The following is a 22,137-nucleotide window of genomic DNA, read 5'->3' as shown; positions in this document are numbered from 1 at the left end:
AGGGCAGAGGGCCAGGAAATGTCAGGGAGGCAGATGCTGTGCTGGGACCTTTTTCAGTTCATTATGATGGCAAAGAATGCTAAAGGAGGCCCAGAACCACTAATGAGGTATCAGGGTAGGATGTTGCTGCACTTTATTCTCAGTGGATTTCTGTAGATTTCATGGATATCTGATATAAATACCAGCAAGGGAAAATTTCCATTCATGTACCCAGGTCTGAGACATTCAGTTGCTTTAGTCCTGCACACAGGTTATCAGGGCTGAGGGATACAAAGCACCAGGCACTCCAGGACTTTCTTGCATCACATCAGGTATCTGGTGAGAATTCCAAACCAACATGGCTGGCCTTGCTTATGCCTTTAAGGGACAGTGGGGCTGAAGTAGGGCCTGAGGCATATATCTATTTCTAGAGATTGGAGATAGACATATGGCTTATGGTCCCCAGTTTAAGGATATCTGCTCGGATTTTTGAGGGCTTCATTGGGTGCCATGCATTTCCTCTTCCTCAGGACTCCTCTTGGGACTCCACATGATCTCTCTTGGCCCTATGCCATTCATCTGGACAAATTCACTTGTGTTTATGTACCTACAGGGACTACTAGGAAGGCATCATCCCCACCCTTCTTCCTCACTGAGCAGGAGCAACAGCTGAACCAGGTGGATAAACTGACCCTTCAGCTACAGATGATGACCAATGAGAGGAATGAACTGCTGGAACTCCTGGCCCTTTATAACAACAATGAGTTGAACAACAGGTACTCAACATGCCCTTTTCTCTGGTGACTGTCTTGAACCTACTGTGTCCTGAGTGCATCTGAGAGGCAGAACTGTAGCCTGTATGATTGAGATAGGACATAGTCTGTTCTGAATCCTCCCAATGAAAACCAGAGCTTGTGGCCTGAATCACAATGTACAGAGAGGGGCAGTAGTGTGTAAGATCACAACATGCATTTCAAGAGGCCCTTACAGGCATTGGCTTTTAGGAGATGCTCAGTGCTCTGAATTGATATTTATTTTTGCTTTTTGCTATGGGAGCAGCTTGAATGGCCTGGTGGGCCTACTCAGTCCATCCGTGTGTGACCAGAAGGCCTGGAATTCATCTCTGTTCCTCTCAGCTTGTTCCTTATACTATGAGACAATGCCACTTACCTGTATTTCTCTGACATCCTAACTGTGTGTGGAATTATGTATGTGAAGTGTTCTCTAAGAGGTCCAAAAGTTGCAAACATGGCAGTGGCAGGTTTTGCTCTTTTCACTTCCCTCTCCCTTGATAAACCATTAGATTACATTCCTAAATTTAGTCCACAAAGTCATTCTCTTTAGTGGACACTGACTCATTCTTGAAACTAAACACCAAAGTCTAATAATCAAAATTTATTACTTGGCTACACTGGCTAACTGATCCAATCAGATCTCAACAATTCACCCTAGTACAGATTAACCTTTTCTACTTAAAAACCCACTGCTAAAAAAAGCCTGCTGCTTGCTGTCTGCCTTTGCCTGATCCAGAGGCAGGCTCCCAATGCCATGCTTACCCTGTGGGGCAATAAATTTCTTTGTGCTGAGGATTGTGTGTCTGAGTGTGTTTTGTACTGTCTCTGAGAGGCTCTCTTACAGTGTGTGTGTGTGTGTGTGTGTGTGTGTGTGTCCTTCCAGATCCTGCGAGTCAGAGATTGATAGTAGGCCTGAATATTCACATGTCTCAAAGATTTCAGGTGATGTACGTGCTGAGGCCAGGGAACCCCACATTGAGCATCACTGCTCTCAGCCTTTGTGCTCACCCTGGTGCCTCATTGGAATCCTCTTGGGAGTTTATGAAGCCATCCTCATGTAGGGCCTCCTCTACAGAAATACTGATTATGAGTTCTGAATATCCTTGTAAGGAGAAAGAATCTCTGTTCTCAAGAGAGTGGAAATGTCATTGCAGATTTCAGATAGACCCCAAACTGTGGCACAGACTCCTCAGACCCTCTTAGCCAGCTAGTCTGCCCCTATAGGTCTACTGAGGGAGCTCATGTAGTCCTGTCTCCTACCCTATTGACACCCAGCCTTTCCTGGCCCTGGGACAGTGAGGCAAGTCTAATGCACATCAGGAGGTCCAGTACATATGTAGATGTAACCAACCGTCTTATTAAATAAGAAACATAGAGCCGATTCAGAGAAGAAAGCCAAGAGGTCAGAACTAAGAGCCTTACCCTTCCTGCTTCAGCTATCCTGCTTCAGCCAAGAGAGCTCTCTGAAAAAAGGGGCCTCTTTCTGTGTGTATGCCTTTATATAGTCTAGATGTTCTGCCTTGTCATTGGTTGTAAACTAAACACGTGACTGCCTTGTCACTGCCTGTATGTACCGCCCTCCAGGTCCTTAAAGGCGTGCGCCACCACCGCCACGCATTTGTTATGGCTCTAAAACTCTGACCCCCAGGCAACTTTATTTATTAACATACAATTAAAATCACATTTCAGTACAAGTAAAATACCACCACATTTCCCCTTTTCTATTTTAATAAAAAGGAAGAAAAAGAAAAAGGTTATAACTAACAAAAGAAAAATTATATATAAAAGTACAATAACTATATATAATATATATAAATAATAAATGTCTAAACAATGTCTAGTCCATTTGTATTTGACAAATTCAGAGATAATAATTTCATTATCCTATTTTGTTAAGTCCAATATGTATCTAATTTATTTTCTATCCTAATTAATTTTCAATTATAATTAACTAACCTTCAACTATAACTAACTAATCTTCAACTCCCTCAGAGATCCAAGAAGGAAATAATATTAGCTAACAAAAATAAAAACAGAAAGTGCATGCAAGCAACTTCCAAAAAAATTTGTGAGTTGACAGAAACAGCCAATTGCCTGGACAGTCACCTGAGGTTTCTCCGCAATGCTGGGGCATCATCTTTAGCCTATAGGTTTAGCATATCTGACAGACTCATTTGTGAAGTAGAATGTACACAAGGTCAACAGTTCAACCTCACATTGGGTGAGAGCAGTCCATGTACCAGAAACATCTGAATTCCATTAGTGTCATGTCATGATTCAGGATTTTAAATTCTGGAAAATGTTGATGGTTTTTTAATTCAGCTCTCCATTCTTCTTGGCTGTGTACATATGGCTTCATCTCAGCATCCCGTTCTTCTCCATATCTCTCTTTCAAATGCCAGTCTACTATTGAGAGGCGTGAGCTTAGTTATTCTTTAAGAATAACTGTTTCAGCTGTTGTTCCATAGCATATCAGAAGCCATCGGCCCATTGCCTGTTTAGCTGCCTTCGAAGAAAAGGGCACTGTACCTTTTCCAAGTTGCGAAGGCCATGTCAGGGATGGTGCCATATTGTCCTGGCCTCAGAAGATGCCTTTTGATAAAGCCATAACCACGCTTGTTTAGGCCAAGAATCAGTAGTCCTTTGTTTCATGTCCTGTCTGTCCATTTTGTCCTGTTGATTCGAGGATACTTTGTTGTCCAGTGGCTAACTTTTGCCACAATGAAAGCTAACTCCATAAGCAGTTTCTTCAATGCCCATATTTTCTCTGAAGTAGATTGGTACTGCCAGGAGCCAACATGTCTCATAGTCATAACAAAAAAGAAAAATTTTCTAAGTTATTAAAACATTTTAAATGCCATATTCTGTAGATCTCTGAAGGGTTTGAAGATGACCTATCTAAAATATATCTGCTCAATTTTTAAAACATATCTAATATGACTACAAGTTCTATTGTAATGTCTAACTATTAACTATCATTTCTTTATATCCTAATGGTAACAAATAAAATACCACCACATACGTAGGATTCAGGGTGTGAAATCCAGTGGGCTAGGGTAGTACAAAACAGAACCTTAATTCATGTGGTCCCTGAGGCCTGTGTTCATGGGGTTCTTTGCTCCTGGGGCCATGCCCTACCACAGGCTGAATTCTGAACTTGAGATTCTGAAAACACAGCATAAGAAGGAGATGTCAGATGTAAAGAAATTCCCCAAGGAGATTTGTGAGGCCTCGTACAAGTGCAAGAAGCTGAGTGAGAAGACCAACTCCTACTGGTGAGTGCCTAATTTAGATGGGACTCCAAAAATTGGTAAGGAATGTTTCTGGCAGTCTGAAGTTTTTCAAGTCCTGCCTGACCCAGCTGTCAGGAGGAATCTGTCCCACTCACCTCCTGAAGCCAAATGGTCCCAAATAAACACACAAAGGCTTATAGTACTTACAAACTGTATGACCAATGGCTTAAGTTTCTTGCTAGTTAGATCTATCACCTTATATTAACCCATTTCTATTAATTTATGTTTGCCACATGGCTGTTGCATGGCCAGGCTGCTGGCATGTTGCTCCTTGGGTGGCAGCTGGCATCTCCTCCACCTCTGACTTCTTTCTCTGTCTCTCCTTGATTTTTCTGCCTGGTTCCATCCTGCCTTGCCATAGGCCAAAGCAGCTTACTTATTAACCAATGTGAACAATACATATTCACAGCATACAGAAAGACATCCCACAGCAGCTTCTCCCCTCTTCACCTTTGAACAAAGTTGGGCTGTGGTTCTAGTCTGTTTACCTCTTAGCAAGCAGCCTGCCTGATAGCTCTTGGACTTGTGCTTCCTAAACTGAGTTCTCCTAAGAGTGAAGAGTCTGAGAGCTCCTCCCAACATTTTCCTGTCAACTTCTGGAGCTTCTAGCGAGAAAACATGGTTTGCACCATGGATGTTTTCTGTGGCTCTGGCAGGAGCTTACAGAGCTGGTTTCTATGGGACACATGAAATGTATTCCCATTGGGTCTTCTGTCCCCCTTAGAGCATGGTTTCCCTCTACCTGCTCATGTTTTCCCAATACTGTGAACAGTTAAACACCAGGGTGTGTGGGGGAGGTGGGGGATCCAGTTTTCATAGGTACATGAATCCCTTTTGCTGTCAGGGTATTCAGAAGCAGTTTGAATCTTTCTGGAATTTGGCTATTCTCTGGCTTTGGCCTGCCCCTGAGTGATGCTGGCATGGCTAATGTGGGTTCCTACCCAGGGTTCATGGGGATGGGGACATGGGACCTTGCAGGAAGGATGGTATTAGGAGGCAGGAGTGGCAGATGGAGGTAGAGCTCATCATTTGTGGTGATATTTCAGCACCCTCTACAGTCAGCTCCTGAGTGAATGGACTCAGCTAAAGGAAAAAGTGAGCATGCTGAAAAAGAAGAACAGAAAGCTGCAGGGGGAGCAGATTTTACTACAAGAGTCCTGCGAGGAGGCGAGGAGGCTCTGTGAGGAGGCCCATGAGAAGATCTATGACCTCTGGACAAGGCAGCAGCAGGTAGGTTGAAGCAGCAGGGCCAAGTTTCCCACTTGTCTAACCATACACATACATATACGCACACCCATTTAACCATCTACTCATTTATCCACCTGACCCATCCCATCCAACAGTTCATTTCTGTGATCATTCACAAGTCTTTCTCGGGAGTTATCCTCTTGAAAGGCACTGCATGACTGGCAAGCAAACCCTACTGCTCTGCTAGAAGCTGCAGTCCATTGATGGAGATGAGTAAATCACATTTCATTCACCGATACGTTAGTATGGAAGGAGCGGTGCTATGATGGGAGCCACTTAGGGAGTAGCACAGAGGTCTGAGTGAGTGGGGTCAAGGCTCTGGGTCTCATTTACTTGGCAGGTGTCATATTAGATCAGAGGCAGAAACAGCATGGAAGGAGGAACGTCCCCTACAAGAATCAAACAATGGATCTATTTTAAAATTAATAAGCAGACTTCTTTTTTTTCTCGACATAGAAGTAACTTCCCAGGAAATGTCTGGTTTGTCTTACTGGCTTCACACATGGAACCTGATATTTTGATGCTCACTCTAACATGTATATGGCTGTGTTCTTATGAAAGATTGCTCCTCATAGTTTTATAAAGTGCTGCATTTCAGGAAAGTGCTGTGGGTGACCTAAGTAGCATCCTACTGTCTGACCTGGGATGTTTTAATATAACATGCACTATAATCTGGTCAAAAGTTGTTGGGTAATGACAATGGGTGACTTCCATTCTCTGGTCTATCACTTCCTTCTGTGAAGGAGTCTGGGTAGGTTTAGGGAGGAGACTATGATGGGTCAACTTGGATCTATCAGGAGGCTTCCTGTCCAGCCATCTCCCATGAGCACCTAGTCTTATGTGGTCAAACTCAGTTGTGCAGAGGTTGTTACTTATCTGTACAATCAGTGAGTCTGGCGATAAAAACTTCCCTAGGAGGGGAAAGAAGTTCAGGACAGGGCAGAAAAGCCTGGCTGAGTCTAAGTGCCTTGTAGACAACAGGGAGGACACAATACCTCGCCCTGTAGTACAAAAGATGTTGCAAGATTCGCGTATTCTCCCTTGCCCTTCTGGGTTCAAGAAAGTTGTGTGTGTGTGTGTGTGTGTGTGTGTGTGTGTGTGTGTGTGTGTGTGTATGTGTTGTCTTATGTGTTTCTATGGGGTATGAGAATATGAGTTTGAGCCTCTATGTGTATGTTCACTCACTCATGGAACAATGGAACATCTTTAAGAATGATGGAGAGAGACTTCAGTGAGAAAGTACTGTGCCTAATCTAGTTAGTACCACTTTGCATCAGTCAAAGAACAGATGGAGCTGCCCATCACTCTGCATGTCCATACAGCTAACTACAACAAATGACAGAAAACTGATGCAGGCTAAAGGTTTTTCAGGTTTTTGTAGAGGCAGAATTATTTATCTGCAAAGAAATCCTCTGGAGAAAACAAAGTAATGGGGTCCATGAAGGTGAGAAAGAGGCTACTAAGAGGCATGAAAGGTGCCTGAGGGTTTGTGTCCTTCTCTGCTCTGGGTGAATTGTGGCTGACCACTGATGACTTCCCTGCATCCTGTTTTGTTTTTCTCCTCTTCGCCTGCTGTCATTTTCTTTTCACCTTTGCCTAACCTTGGTTCAGTTAACCTTGTCCTTGAAGCTTGGCATGGACTTTATTCTTTGAGAAATTCTGAACTGCAGAGGGTCTTGTGGCTGCATCTCAGCCCAGCAGAAGTCCCACAGCTATGCTGAGGTGTGAGGAGAAGCTGTCTCAGTGCACCCTTTAGGCTCCTCATACTCTAAAGCACCCAGTCCATGTTGTGTCTGCAGCACTCAGAACCTGCTTTGATTCCAAACTTCTTCATACTGAGTTAAAATCGGCCTGATGGAGGGTTGAGAGAAATGAGAACTCTCAGACATTGCTAGTAGTGTAAGATGGTGCAGCCCTGTGAGAAGCTATATATAATTATTCAGAATGTTGAATGCAGACTCCAGTGGTCCATTGATTCCAGAATGGAAAGTAGGTGTTCACAGAGAATATGGGACAACAGGTTTACACCAGGACTCATCAGAAAACCCCCAGCTAGAAACTATTCAGATGCCCATCCTTGATTAGGGAAAACATACAATGTGGTCCATGGAATATTGTGAAGCATGGAATAATACATGCAATCATTTGGCTGAGTTAGTTAACCTTCTGTTACTCAAAGAAATTCCTGACACAATAATCTTACTTGGAGAAAAGGTTAATATAGACTGACTTTAGAGATTTTGTTTTGTTTTGTTTTCTGAGCTCATTTCTTTGGGCCTAAATTGAGGCAACCTGTGGTTTGGAGAGCTTCTTTAGGAGGAAGCTGCCCCCCTTGGAGACACTGAGAAGCATTGAGTGAGAGCAAGTTGCTGGTCCACTGCCATCCAGTGGTCCTTTGCTGGGGAACTAAGCCTTCAATGTACAGACTTGGGACCTTGCTAGGAGAGCTTAGATTATTGGTCAAGGAACCCTGGGGTTTGCCTGTGTACAGGTTTATAAGGAAAGCACTACATTGACTTATAGGTCTACTGAGTTCTTCTCCCATGTGTTAATCTGACACACAGGCAGGCAAAACACCTGCATATATAAATTAAAAATAAAATGAAAATTATCAAAAGAGAGTAAAAGTACACAATTTTCTCCACATCCTTGTGCTCAGAGTTTCCTGTGTTTTCTGCCTCTGGGCTGGAATATGAGTAGAGAGGCTGTGGGTTAATGAAAGGTCACTTTCTTCTCCATAGTATCCCAGGTGATCTCCTATTACGTCAGTGTTATCTAGGAAACTAAAAACGGATGCAATGTAGTGTGCATACATGTACATATGTGTGTGTGTGTGTGTGTGTGTGTGTGCTTGCACACATATGTATATACAGGGGTGCAGACCACCCTCCCCTAAAAACGCAAGCTTCTAATGAGCAGGAACATCAAAGACTTGAGGAAAATCTTCAGTCCCTGCTGAAGCAGGCAAAGGGACTTGGCAGTAAAGCTGCAGCATCACTTCACAGTGTACCAGATGAGGTAGGAGCCTAGGCTTCCAGAAGCAGGTGGATCCAAGTGGGTCCACTGTACCTGGATCTCTGTCCTCTTTGAGTTTCTGTTCAACTGGCAAAGCTCCCAGCCACAGCCAGGGAAAGAACACCTCAGAGTGTTATTGTTGACTCAGTCAACAGGAACTTATGTCCAGGAAACAACATGCTTTCTCCTTTGTCTTATGAGGATTGTGTCCCCTTCTTCCATTTTGAGACCATTAGTATGCTCTGAGTATCTCATCTCTTAAGTTAGATCTCCCCACAAATATTTCCATGGTAGCCAGAAACCTAGAGGGGATCATCAATCGTGAAGGGAAGTGCATCCTCTTGCAACTTTATTTTTCATCAAGAACATCACTTTAGAGATAAGTTTCTACCCTTTGGCAGATAGCATACAGCAGCCTACTGCTGATTGCAGGCTCTCTGTAGTGTTTATCAGTTTCTCATGAGAAGATTTACACTGGTCATAAACAGAGTAGGAGATGAGAAGTTAATCCCATGCAGGGGTCTGAGCTTTAGGAATAATCAAAGCCTATTCTGCATTGCTGTGTAGGCTCCACTAGAGTGCAGGCATAGAGTTTTCCAGGAGGTTCACATTCATCTGGTATCTAATCAAGGTCAGCTGCATCTCTCCTGACCTGTGCCTCAGACCTTCTCATACTTATATTTCTCCAAAATGATGTCTTTGGACTGTTGGAGAAATAGGCTGTTTTTTCTAATCCAGCACAGTATGTATTTTCCAGTTCAACTTCTAGCAGTTTTTAAATTTGAGAAAAAAATCCTGCCCAGGTGCTCTCTGACCCTTTTCCCCTGGGGAAGCAGGGAATGAACTTAGATGAAAGGTACTGCTTGATTGTCTAGCTTAGTAGATCTGGTGGGGCCTCAAAAGCTGACATGGCCGGTCCCCACCAGGCTTCTGCTCCAGCTGCCTTCTTCCCCTAGGTTTGAAAACCTCCAGCAGGAACTGGAGCAGACCACAGCCCAGCATGAGAGCCTCCTGCAGATGGAGCTGCTGAAGCAGAAACACTATGTCCCAGGCAAATAATCCACCATTGAGCCCCATCCCCAACAGCAGGGTGTTCATGGGGTGTGTTTCCTTCCTTAACTTTTGTTTACTAGGGATGAATAGGCCCTGATTTTCTTGCCAGTGGCACAGCAAAACTGTTTCTGAATCATATATTTTTAAATGATTTTCCATAACAGCACCTGTTAAGAAGACTGAGAAGGCTGGAAGAAGCCAGAGAAAATTTGAAGGCATGACATTCTACACTCCAGGTTCAAGGCCTCCTCAGAAAATGCCACCTCTTTTCAGCTTTGAACTCACTAGTGATGCAAATATCAGTCCACCATCAGGCGATCCAGCCATAATATGATCCACATCTGTTGGCTCACTATCCTTGGAGAAAAGTTTGTGTCAGAAATAAGTCTAAGATACAGAGAAAACAAAACAAATTACTAAAAACCCTGACTCCATATGTGATGGGAAATCTGTCAATAAAGACTGTGTTTATGTCACACTGCCATCCAGACAGATCACACCAAAAGCATAAGATTCTCTCTACTGCAGTGCCGAAGCTGACGCCATGTCATGGGCAAGTGTAGCTGAAGATAATTCACTACAGAGAATAAGCCAGTTCCTCACCACTTTTGCTCTTCCATAATGAAATTCCAAAGAAAATTGTAATTTCCTCAATTTTTTTGTTTTATATCTTAGGATACTTATGCTTTGGTTTTTGGTTTTCTTCATTTTCATTTAAGGTTGTGTTAATTTTTGTTATTACTTTTATCTTGTCATTGTTTTAATAGTTTGCTAAGGCTATACACTGTATATAATGACACTGTTTTGAAGGCCCCATTGAGTAAAATGAATGTATTTTATGAATCAAATAAATTTCAAACTGTTCACTCTAAGACTCTTCTTTAGTCAGATGAGGTTTCACACTCCTGTAAACCCAGAACTCACAGGCTTGTACTTATCTCAGTAAGTTCCAGGAAGCTCAGGCTGCACAAGGATTTCTGAGCCATGGGCCTCAGGGATACACAAGGGGATGGCAACTTGGATGTTGGTGGTATAGCCTACCTCATGGATACCCACTACATAATAGAAAAACTAGACATATTGTATCCTTGAGGTCATATATTTAGCTACCAGTAAAATGTGCTACACTGTATACACATGTTCCACAAAATCATCATGTGGACCAAATTAAAAGGAAACACAAGTATATTGCTCCAGGCCTCTCAGGAAATAAGAACATTCATTAAACTTGTATAAAGGAAATCAGGAAGTAAAAAGTAATCTGCCTCTGTTTTTTTTGAAATACAACATGAGTGATAACTGAACAGCAGAGTTGATTTCCTGCAAGAGAATTTAGGATAATTTTGTGGTGCTTTTCTTTATACTTATGGGTGTTTTGTTACCACATACATGCAATTCCCATAGAAGCCAGGTGAGGGCAGTGTCGACCTGGAATTTAAGTTAATTTAAGGTTTGTTAGCTGTCCTGTGGGTCTTCTGAGATAGCAATAAATGCTCTTAATGGATGAGCCATCTCTCCAGTCCCTGCAATTGACCTTTGTATTCCAAGGCATGTGTGCTGTTTTAGTTCGATTGGATCACTCCCAACCAAAGACCAAAGTTTCTTGGAACCTGTAGGGACAGGCATGCTAATTGTCTTAGGCTGCCACACATACATTCAGTGCTCTCTCATAGGTTCAGGATCCTGCCCCAGTCACTGACTGTCAGATTGGAACAGATTTGCTAGATCTCTTCTAGGTTGACAACACCTATTAAGCCTGTCTGATAAAATGCAGAATAGAATAGACCCTCCTGGTGGTGTAGGTAGGATGAGGAATTCCTCATGACGGTCCTGATAAGCAATGATGGAAGGAACCTCATGACTAGTTGGAGTGGATAGAGACTGCATCAGGGGCCACATGTCTCTGGTACAGAGTGATTCTGTGCAAGACTAAAAAGGTGAGAGGTGGCTGATGCTTCTCTTTTATCACAGCAGATCTCAGGTTATATTGAGAAAGTTCCTCCAAATGACTGATTTACTCTTGTGAAGCTCCTTTGGGATAGATCTGACTCCTGAGACTGACAGTGAGGCAGAGATTTGATGTGTAAAGAAATTTGTCCCCTGGCTCTCCGGACTAGAGCTGTCACAACAAGGGTAAAAAGAAGTTACTCTCCTCTGATCTTCCTGTGGGATGGAGCTGGTGCCAGGTCTTGTACCACAGAAGCTAAGACATCTGGTTTTTCATTTCTCACTTAAGCTAGACTCTCTCCATCTCACATCATTACTCATTTAATTAGATTACTGTGTGTTCCATTTGAGAAATTTCAGACTTGTGTTATTTTACTTTCTTGCCCAGTGATTCTGTGCAATTCATAACTGAGATAATGCTGTTGTGAGGCCCAAAGTACTCTAAAAGTTCTATCCCTGTCTGGTGCATTGCTCAGGGTTCTATTGGGTAACAACTTATAGAATGCATTTCTATATATACAGAAGGCTATCTTTTAGAATGACTTAGAGGCTGTGGTTCAGCTAGCTTGATGGCAAAGTCCAAGAATCCAGTCCACTACACCTATTGTCTCAGCCCATCAGTAGTACAGTCTCGAATCCCAAAGAAGTTGGCTCCAATGCCAGGGAAGGAATGAACTTTCTAGCAAGGTGAGAGCAAGCAGCTAAAGAGCAAAAGCTCCCTTCTTCCATTTCTGTATATGGGCTTCCAGCACAAGGCCTGGCTGAGATTACAGGTCAGGCTTGGGGGCCCAAAATCTCTGAGTTAAAGGTGTTTCTTTCCTCATCAACATCCAGTTAAAAGAATGTCTTCCAACTGCAAAGAGCTGGCTTCCATGTGGATCTTTTCTCTTCAAATGAAGCAAAAATATCTCACAGGTGTGCCCCTCCATTTTTGGGTCTTAGTTAATTCCAGATGTAATAAATTTGACAACTAAAAATAGCTATCACAACTGCACCCCATGCGAACTTGACATACACAATTATATCTTTTAATATCATGATTAATTTCCAAATGTAAAACAATAACCAGGTCATAATAATGTTTAAACATGATATAATTATTCCAGTATAAGGCAAACACATTATGTATTAGACCAGCTCAAAATTATTCCTAGCATGATTTATCTATTCCTGTACAACTGCAAACACATTATAAAGTCAGAATAAGTGATAATGTCCCTTGAGGGACATTCTTTTAGTATCTCAAATTTAAATATGATAACACCAATATTCTTCCTTCATTGGAAGAATGTTTTTATTTATTTGTTTATTTTTGTTTTTACATCCTAATTAAAATTTCACCTCCATCCTCTCCTCTCATCCCCTCCCCCACCTCCACTCTTACTGCTCCACATCCATTCTTCTTTTTCTCTTCAGAAATGGGTAAACCTCCTATGGACATCTGCCTGCCGTGTTATATCAAGGTGTGGTGAGACTAGGCATGACCTCTTCTATTAAGGCTGGATGTATGGGGTTGGGGATTTAGCTCAGTGGTAGAGCGCTTGCCTAGCAAGCTCAAGGCCCTAGGTTCAGTCCTCAGCTTAAAAGAAAGAAAGAAAGAAAAAAAGAAAGAAAGAAAGAAAGAAAGAAGAAAGAAAAAATAAAGAAAGGAAGAAAGGCTGGATGTAGCATTTCAGTAGAAGGACTAGGTCCCAAAAGCAGGAGTTAGAGAAAAGCCCTGCTACCACTCTTAAAAGTCTCACAAGAAGACCAAGTTATACAACTGTAATATATATGGAGAAGGCCTAGGTAAGACACATGCATGCTCCGTGATTGGTGGTTCATGCTTTGAGTCACTATGAGCCTAGGTTAGTTAGTTCTGTGGGATGCTTGTGGGGCTCCTGACCCCACAAGCTCCTATAAAAATTTAATTGTTTATTCATTATTTTATGTGCATTGGTGTTTTGCCTTCATGTATGTCTGTGTGAGGGTGTCAAATCCTTTGGAACTGGAGTTACAAACAGTTGTAAGCTGCATTCAATTTTTTTCATTATTTTAAAAATTAATTATTTCATATGATGAGTGTATGGAAATTGACTGATCAGATTTTAAAATAATAACATATATCCACTTATTTAGAGAGGGGGAAATACATACATACATATGATAGAGAATGAACATACAATACACAACATGCCATTCTGTCATGCTGTTCATATAGAGGTCAATGAACAAATTAGGAGGAGTAAGTTCTTTCCTTCCACCCAACTAGGCATCTTGGCCCTTCCCTGGTACTTTTCATGATCAACCCGTGGTTTCTGCCTTAGAGGGTTTTCTTGTGGTTCTGAAACTTAAGAGAATATTTTAATATTAAAGTGCATTGTGAAAATTTGTGCAGAATTTTGTTTCAAATGAATGATACTCTTAATAAAATTTCACCCCTGGGTAAGGTTTCTTGATGGGATTAGGGTTGCTGTGTCTCTAACTTGAAGAAACTGCTGTTCCAGAGTAATTCATTGGAAAAGGCAAAAGTGAAGTTACTCTGCCATGCAGGTCAGTGAGTTCACTGGAAATAACCACTGAAAAAGCACCAAGGAAGGTTCCAGAGTGAGTCATTGAAATGCCATGTTCCTTCTTGGCATTGTGCCTTTGAGAGTCTGTCCTATGTGCCCCGTGCACTTCTCAGGTCTAAGGCTATTAGTCATTAGTGCTCTGAGACCACTGTGGACAGTTCAGGTTTCAGCATTTAACCAGTTACAGCAATCATCACATACTTATCCCAATATAACATTCTTACAAGGATCAAAATTTCCAAGGTACTTCAGAACTTAAATAGCCTTTGTGGTTACTGCATGTTTTAGAATACTAATGTCTCAAAGACTCAGTGAAAAAAACATTCCAATTAGATGAAATACCTTGTATATTTCAAACTCTAGATACTTTTAAAACAAGAATTACTGAAAAGTTCATGCAAAATGACATGCACAGAACATGATATACTGAGATGCATCTTTCAATTTATATAAATGTTGCACTTCAGGATCAAATATGAACACAGTCATTAGTTATACCCAGACCTTTGGCTTTATTTGATACTTGATGGCATTCAGAATATGCTATCTCAAAACATGGGGCTTGACATAGGAAGTTCTTTGAATGGATGAATGAATGTGAGGAAGGACTCAAATCTTCCCCTGAAACTGCTCATAAAACCTAGAAAGGATTTCCTGACAATTTCCTGAAGCAGGTCAGAAGCACCACATGTCTCTCCATGGAGGAAACATGCAGCCTCATATCTGAAGACTGATGAAGGCACACAGAGAGGACATGATCCAAAAGCCCTCACTATTTGCCATTCATCTGCTTGACTCCTATTGCTTTCATTTTGACTCACGTTTCATAACATTCCACTTTCCATCAACTCTAGAATAAACTCTCAGGTCTACTACATGCTCTAAAAGGCACAGTGCTGGCCCTGAGCCATGGTGCATGTCCATGGCTCAATGCCATGCCACATGGGTGAAATGACTGGGTCCACCAGGAGTTGAGTATCAGGGAAAGCCACCAAGGTGGGAAGGGTAGGGATATTAAAAAATATGGGGGATACATAAAGGCATCATTTTGTGGTAGGGAAGGAACTCTGGTGAACATGAAGGCTGTAGTCCACTCGAAGGATCAGGACCATAATGAAATCTAGAGTAAGGGCTCATCAGTTCTGGGGCCATGTGCACCTCTGTCCCTACACATTGTAGAATTTGGGGACAGAAACCTGATATGAGACCAGATGAGTGTTTGGAAGACTCCCTTTCTTTGGTAGCCTTGTTCAGGTCTCCTGCTGCCTGCAGGATCAGTAATTCCTCTTGAGATGATCTCCACAGCAGGATTGATGCCCTTTCACCATCTCCATGTGCTCCATGGGTCACTCTGACCTGTGCTGGGATGTTACTTCTAAACTAAGGAGTATCTGGGGCTGCTGGGTGTCACTTGGGACAGTTTTTGGCAGGAGTCTGTTAAGCCTGTGGTGACTGCCATTTGGTGGAGGCATAGGGACTCTTGGGGATGGAGTATTCCTGTATGCTTGCTATTCCTTTTGAGACTTTAGGCACAAGTGAGATGTTGGTGTCAAAGACTTTCTTCTTGTCTTTCACACTTGGTAGCCTGGCTAGGGTTGGCATAGACCAGGGAATGAGACCTGTTAAAAGACAATGCAGGCATGACACGGGTAACAGCTGCTCTTATACCCTCATACATATCAAACAGTTCAAGTGAGAGATACTTCTTTCCATCCTTCACCCTGATAACTGGAAGCTCATTAAGCTGGGTCCAAGAGGGACCTCTCCAAATGAGTATGGTGCCTGGCTGGGTGCACGGGGATCCGAGATTCAGGGTTAGAGGCTCCCCAGGGCAAATGACAATGAGGTGGGGATGGATGGCAGCTGATGATGCTGTGTTTGTCTTCTCCCATGTCCCTTGTTCACTCAGCGGCTGGGCATCAAGACTATATGCTTTTATGATTAAGTAATTTGAAACTGATTAAGTGATGTCCAAAGTGTTGCTATTAATGTACATTTAAAATACCTGACTTTTTACATCGTAAGTTAGCATATTCACTTAATGTTATGTGACAATAAGCACATTTAAGAATTACTTCTTAAGCAAAAGATATTCTATGTAATGACAATTAATTCTGAATGAAAACAATCTTGAAAATAAAATCTCAGGTCTAAGCACTTGTGGAGTATTTTGATCCTTAGGAAGACTTGTGCTGTGAAAGTTTGTACTAGGTGAGTGTTCATGTGTTTCTCTTGATAATCTCTGTTTTGTTGTGGAATCCCTAACAAGGAACTTAAGGTAGGTAGAGCCTAATGATAAGACTCTTCTTTTTTAAAAAAGTGCTCTCCTCTCAAAAACATCTTCTATAAGCACCATCATAATCTGTTTTATTATGTTTTCTCAGGATATCTTGGAGGTTTGTTAATTTGAGTGTAATAAGCCCCCACAAGCTCCTAGAGAATGGCATTATTAGGAGTGGGCCTTTGATGAATAAAGTGTGGTCTTGTCAGAGGATGTATGTTACTGTGGAGGAGGGTTGAGATCTCTTATGCTCATGCCATGCCTAGTGTCTCAGAGCACATTTTGTTGCTTGTGTGATAAGATGTAGCGTCTTCTCCAATTTCCCCTCCTTCTCCAGCACCATGTCTGCCTGCACGCCTCCATGTCCTGCCATGATCATAATGGACTAAACCTCTGAAACTGTAAGCCACCTGATTAAATGTTTTCCTTTATAATTGTTGCTATGGTCATGGAGTCCCTTCACAGCAATCGAAACCCTAACAAAGACAGTAGGTATCCAACATAATCACAAAGAACAATGGACTCAAAAGAGAATTTTACTTTTGGACCACCCTTTGGTCATGGATCTCTTACATAAACCATCTCAGATGCAGAATATCTTGTAAGGGGTTGTACATTTAGCTGTATTTGTTACAAATGCTTTTAGACCTGTATCATCTATGTAGACATCACTGCAGAGCAAGCCCAAGGTCAATCAATTCACCTTGCTCAGTGGAAATCTGGAACAGCCATGTGTCATGCAGTGGATAAGAGCTAATCTGTTGTTCTACTCTGAGTACCAGTGTGCAGAGTCAGAAATACCTTTCTCTTGTGTTCTGCCTTTTTGCCTCCTATTACTTCAGGCATGACCTTTTACTTATTTAATTAGAACTTTCCCAACACATGCAGTCAGCCCACCCAAGCCAACTCCTTCCCATGCTACTCACCCTAGTTATCTCTGTGTCTCCAAAGACTAGTTTAATAAATGTTTCCTAAGTCTGCACAGAAACATTAACTAGTACATGAAGGAATTAACAACTCAACTTCTAGGCAACTAGAAGATGTTTTAGATAGAGACAGTACTGGCCTCTACCATCACAGAGAATGATACCTCATGACTTATATATATTGAAGACTGAATTATTCAGGGGAGAAAAAAATTAAAATATAGAATTAATATTAAACTACTGAAATGATATGGAGGCATTCAGAAAAAAGCACTGAAGGAAGTTTTGATATTCATTTCTACATACTAATAGCAAAGTTTATTTCTCATATTTCTGCTTTTTGAAAGTTACATATTACGTATTTTCTAATAAAGCAGATGCAGTATCTCTGTCGTGAATTAAAAAATTATGTCTTTTGAAAAAACATTACAGGCACTCAGAGTTGAAGGCAGAAAAAGTCTAACATAGCAAGCTGGCCACACGGAAAGTTCTGCTGCCTCCTTGGCTGGTGTCTGGGAGTTGGGATTTCAGTTTATCTTTATACTTATATACACATGTATATGCTGTTAGATATGGTTGTACATATTTTGTATACCATACTGATACTTATAAAAACATGCACATAACTAAACCCATAGCTCTGCAAACAACATGCATAACATATATATGCCTACCAATACAACAAAGGTTGTTTGTTTCTTTTTAATTTATTGCTAAGCCAATTTATTGTACATCTAATTTAATTTCAAAATATATTTCTGTGTGTGAGTATGTGTTTGAGTATGCATGCAACTGTGTAGACAAATACATGTTTTTAAATGTATGAATGTGGGCACATGTATGTGTGTATTCTGTGGGAAGAAGCATGTGTGTATTGTGGCACAACATTGATGGTGCCCTCATCCTTTAAGATGGGCTAGTGGAACTATTACAGTGGGGTGGGGCATGCTTGAACATGCTTCATTCTGTGCATGAAACGTCCATGCTTCTAGAGCACTGATGTTGTCTAGATGTTGCTAATAATGTGTACATGTTTCAGGATTTTTCTTAGATGGATATCTACAATCTATGTCACATGTTAAGTGCCTAAGATAACATTTGACACAAGCACATGGAAGTTTTCAGTTTCTCCTTCTTCATCCACTGCACTTTCAGATTATAGTAAATCACCACCATCAAGTAAGTCTAAAAGCACTAACTGCCTATGCAAAACTAGGTGAAGACCAGAAAATTGTGGGTTCCCAGGATAAAATGATGTCCACTGGAAGACTTCCAGGTGGGATGCTCCTACTGCAACTGTTACCACAGGCCTCCAGGCTGAGACAGCAAAGAGGCATCCTTGGTGGGCAACTGTATAACTTCTCTTCTTCCAGATTCTGCTGTGGCAGACAGAAAAAGTATTTCAAGCTCTGTGATTAGATAGCTGGTTTAATTGAGGCCATATTCCCTAAATCCTGTTTGGCTTTGAGGGTAGCACAACACTTACATTTCATCTAGAAATAACAGGAAGAATTTCTCAGTTTTTCTTTTATAACTGAGATTTTATTGCTTAAGGATCAGTAGAAAAACATGTTAATTCAGTTTTGTTTTCTTTCTTTTTGCATGCCACAATTCTTAAGTGTAGGATTCCATCCTCAATAAGACAGAGGAATGGAGTACTGTGATAACTTGACCAACTCCTCAGATCTCTAAGATGCCTCCTTCCCACTGCCCTTCAAATAACATGCTAGGGCAAGAAAAAAGCATCCATGACAAAAAAGAATAAAATGGAAACCCAATACTACAGAGACTGAGTCAGAAGAATCGCTGGAAATCTGAGGCCAGCCTTGAGACATAAACTTCCAGGGAAGGAGAGAGGCATGAAGGCAAAGGACAATGGGAGATTGGGAAGTGATATGCTCAAAGTGGGATATGTCCATTGTTTTCTACTGCTAATCTCCACTAGCATTTGTTAGAAAAGGTGACAACAGCTGAGGCAGAGTCAGCACCTTTCCTAGGACTCCACTTTCCAAAACGGGACAGGATAAACTGCTGTTACACTGCTACCCAGTGAGTGACAGCCTCAGAAGTCATTAACCACCATGATGAGAAGAAGTAGGGAAAGCCTCATGGCTCTATGCTTTCTGGTCAATCCCACTTCAAATTGTGTTTAATGATGGTGAAGGGACAGGCTGGAGGGCCACTTCCTGAGACTTAGAGACCAGCCCCCAGCTCCCATCCTGCTCTGGACCTCCCATCTGGAAAAGAGGTGAGTGCCTGGGCTCATACCCAGGGAGGCCTGCCCCTAGGTCACATCCCTAGGCACCAGCCATTCCAGGAAAGATGTGCCCAACTTGGCCCCAGGTTCTGGCCATCTGGCAGGATCCCCTCCATCCCCACCAGAAAGGTTCCCCTTCTCCAAGACCACTGGCAGACCCTGCAATCTCTGCACCCTGCCCCCACCCCCATCCCCTGAGACCCCAGCCACTTCCTGAGAATTAGAGACCAGCCCCCAGCTCCCATTCCACCCTGGAGCTCCCATCTGGACAAGATAGAGAGGCTTCCTGAATCTGTCAGCTCTGTCTGGACCAAGAGCGCTGTTAAGACCAAGAATGAATCCACAAGGAGATGGGCAGATGTCAAGGCAGAAGTATATACAACAAAATGAAGAGCAATACAGCATCACCAGAACCTAGCCCTCCTCCAACAGCTAGACCTGAAAATCACAAAATGGAAGAAGCAGAAGAAACAAACCTTATGAATAACATCATGAAGATGGTAGAGGCTTATATAGAAGAAATCACAAATGAAATTGAGGAAAAGACAAAAAATGGGAAGAACGCAATAAAAAAACTAGAGGAAAGGACAAATAAAGCAGAAGAAAACAATAAATCCCTGAAAGAAAATCATGAAAAAGCAATGAAACAGTAGAAGGAAACAGTCCAAGACCTGAGAAGGGAAATAGAAAAAATGAATAAGACACAATCAGAGAGAATGCTGGAAATAGAAAATCTGAGTAAACAAACAGGAACTTCAGATGCAAGTATAACCAACAGAATGCAAGAGATGGAAGAGAGGATCTTTGGCAATGAAGATACAGTAGAAGAAATAGATTCCTCAGTCAAACCAAACACTAAAGCCAACAAAGTCATGACCCATAATGTCAAAGAAATCTGGGACACCATGAAAAGACCAAACCTACGAATAATAGGGATAGAGGAAGAAGAAGAATACCAACTCAAAGGCACAGAAAGTATATTCAACAAGATCAAAGAAGAAGCCGGGCGGTGGTGGCACATGCCTTTAATCCCAGCACTTGGGAGGCAGAGCCAGGCGGATCTCTGTGAGTTCGAGGCCAGCCTGGGCTACCAAGTGAGTATCAGGAAAGGCGCAAAGCTACACAGAGAAACCCTGTCTCGAAAAACCAAAAAAAAAAAAAAAAGATCATAGAAGAAAACTTTCCCATCTTAAAGAAGGAAATGTCTATGAAGATACAAGAAGCCTATAGAACACCAAACAGACTAGACCTCCCCAAAAAAAGTCCCCTCACCACATAATAATTAAACAACTAAATGTACAGAATAAAGAAAGAATATGAAGTGCGGCAAAGGAAAAAGACCAAGTGACTTATAAAGGCAAACCCATCAGAATAACAGTCAATTTCTCAGAGGAGACTTTGAAAGCCAGAAGGACATGGACAGATGTAATGCAGACACTAAGAGACCATGGATGCCAGCCTAGACTAATATACCCAGCAAAACTTTCAATCATCATAAATGGAGTGAACAAGACATTCCAAGACAAAGCCAGATGTAAACAATACTTATCCACAAACCCAACCCTACAGAAAGCACTAGAAGAAAAACTCCAACCTAAGGAAGTCAGATACACCCTCTAAAACACAGGCAATAGATAATGCCACAGCAGTAAACCCCGTAGAAGAGAAATACACACATACTACAACCAAAAAAAAAAACAGGAACGAACAATCACTGGTCATTAATATCCCTTAATATCAATGGACTTAATTCCCCAAAACGAAACTTAACAGAGAAATAAATAACTTAACTGATGTTATGACTCAAATGGACTTAATCAATATCTACAGTACATTCCATCCTAACAAAAAAGAATATACCTTCTTCTCAGCACCCCATTTAACTTCTCTAAAATCGGACCACATACTTGCCCACAAAGCAAATCTCAACAGATACAAAGCAATTGGAATACCCTCCTGCGTTCTATCAGACCACCATGGTTGAAAGTAAGATTTCAACAACACCAAAAACTACAACAAAAAAAAATCTCATGGAAACTGAATAATGCTCAACTGAATCACCAATGGGTTAAGAAAGAAATAAAGAAGTTAAACACTTCCTAGAGATCAATGAAAATGAATATACCACATATCCAACCTATGGGACACTATGAAAGCAGTGCTGAGGGAAATTCATAGCACTAAATGTCCACATAAAGAAGTTGGAGAAATCTCACACTAGTGACTTAACAGCACACCTGAAAGCTCTAGAACTAGAAGAAGCAAAGTCTCCCAGGAAGAATAGATGCCAGGAAATAATCAAACTGAGAGCTGAAATCAATAAAATAGAAACAAAGAGAACAATATAAAAAAATAATGAAACAAATTGTTGGTTCTTTGAGAAAATCAACAAGATAGACAAGCCCTTATCCAAACTACCCAAAAGACAGAGAGGGAGAGAGAGCATCCACATTAACAAAATCAGAAATGAAAAGGGGGACATAACAACCGACAATGAGGAAATCCAGAGAATCATCAGGTCATACTTGAAAAACCTCTACTCCACAAAACTGGAAATCTAAAAGAAAGGGATAATTTTCTGGATAGGTACCACATACCTAAATTATATTAAGACCAGATAAACTATTTAAATAGTCCAATAACCCCTAAGGAAATAGAATCAGTCATTAAAAGTCTCTATGGTGATATTTTATTTGTACAGAAATGTGATTTTATTTGTATGTTAATAAATAAAGTTGCCTGGGGGTCAGAGCTAACAGCAAGCCATACCAGAGCTGGGCATTTGTGGCGCA

At 41.5% G+C, this 22,137-nt stretch overlaps 1 protein-coding gene across 1 annotated transcript; it reads left to right on the top strand.

Annotated features, from left to right (window-relative positions):
• The first annotated feature begins 437 nt into the window (after positions 1–437).
• Positions 438–9,388, top strand: LOC131901205 (putative leucine-rich repeat-containing protein DDB_G0290503). Its single transcript, XM_059252436.1, has 5 exons — positions 438–755; positions 3,917–4,048; positions 5,113–5,296; positions 9,133–9,185; positions 9,286–9,388. Exons 1-5 carry the CDS (start codon positions 490–492, stop codon positions 9,386–9,388), a joined length of 738 nt encoding a protein of 245 aa, XP_059108419.1. The 5' UTR covers positions 438–489.
• Positions 9,389–22,137: the final 12,749 nt, after the last annotated feature.

This window comes from Peromyscus eremicus, unplaced genomic scaffold (assembly GCF_949786415.1).
Source record: "Peromyscus eremicus unplaced genomic scaffold, PerEre_H2_v1 PerEre#2#unplaced_57, whole genome shotgun sequence".
Classification (NCBI taxonomy): Eukaryota; Metazoa; Chordata; class Mammalia; order Rodentia; family Cricetidae; genus Peromyscus; species Peromyscus eremicus.
This window is presented reverse-complemented; position numbering and strand designations above follow the sequence as displayed.

Bases quoted from the DNA above. Each gene is read 5' to 3' on its own strand.
- LOC131901205 (XM_059252436.1), top strand. From the start codon at position 490: ATGCATTTCCTCTTCCTCAGGACTCCTCTTGGGACTCCACATGATCTC. The intron at 4,049-5,112 runs GTGAGTGCCTAA...GTGATATTTCAG, and splicing joins GAGAAGACCAACTCCTACTG to CACCCTCTACAGTCAGCTCC. The intron at 5,297-9,132 runs GTAGGTTGAAGC...AATCCTGCCCAG, and splicing joins TCTGGACAAGGCAGCAGCAG to GTGCTCTCTGACCCTTTTCC.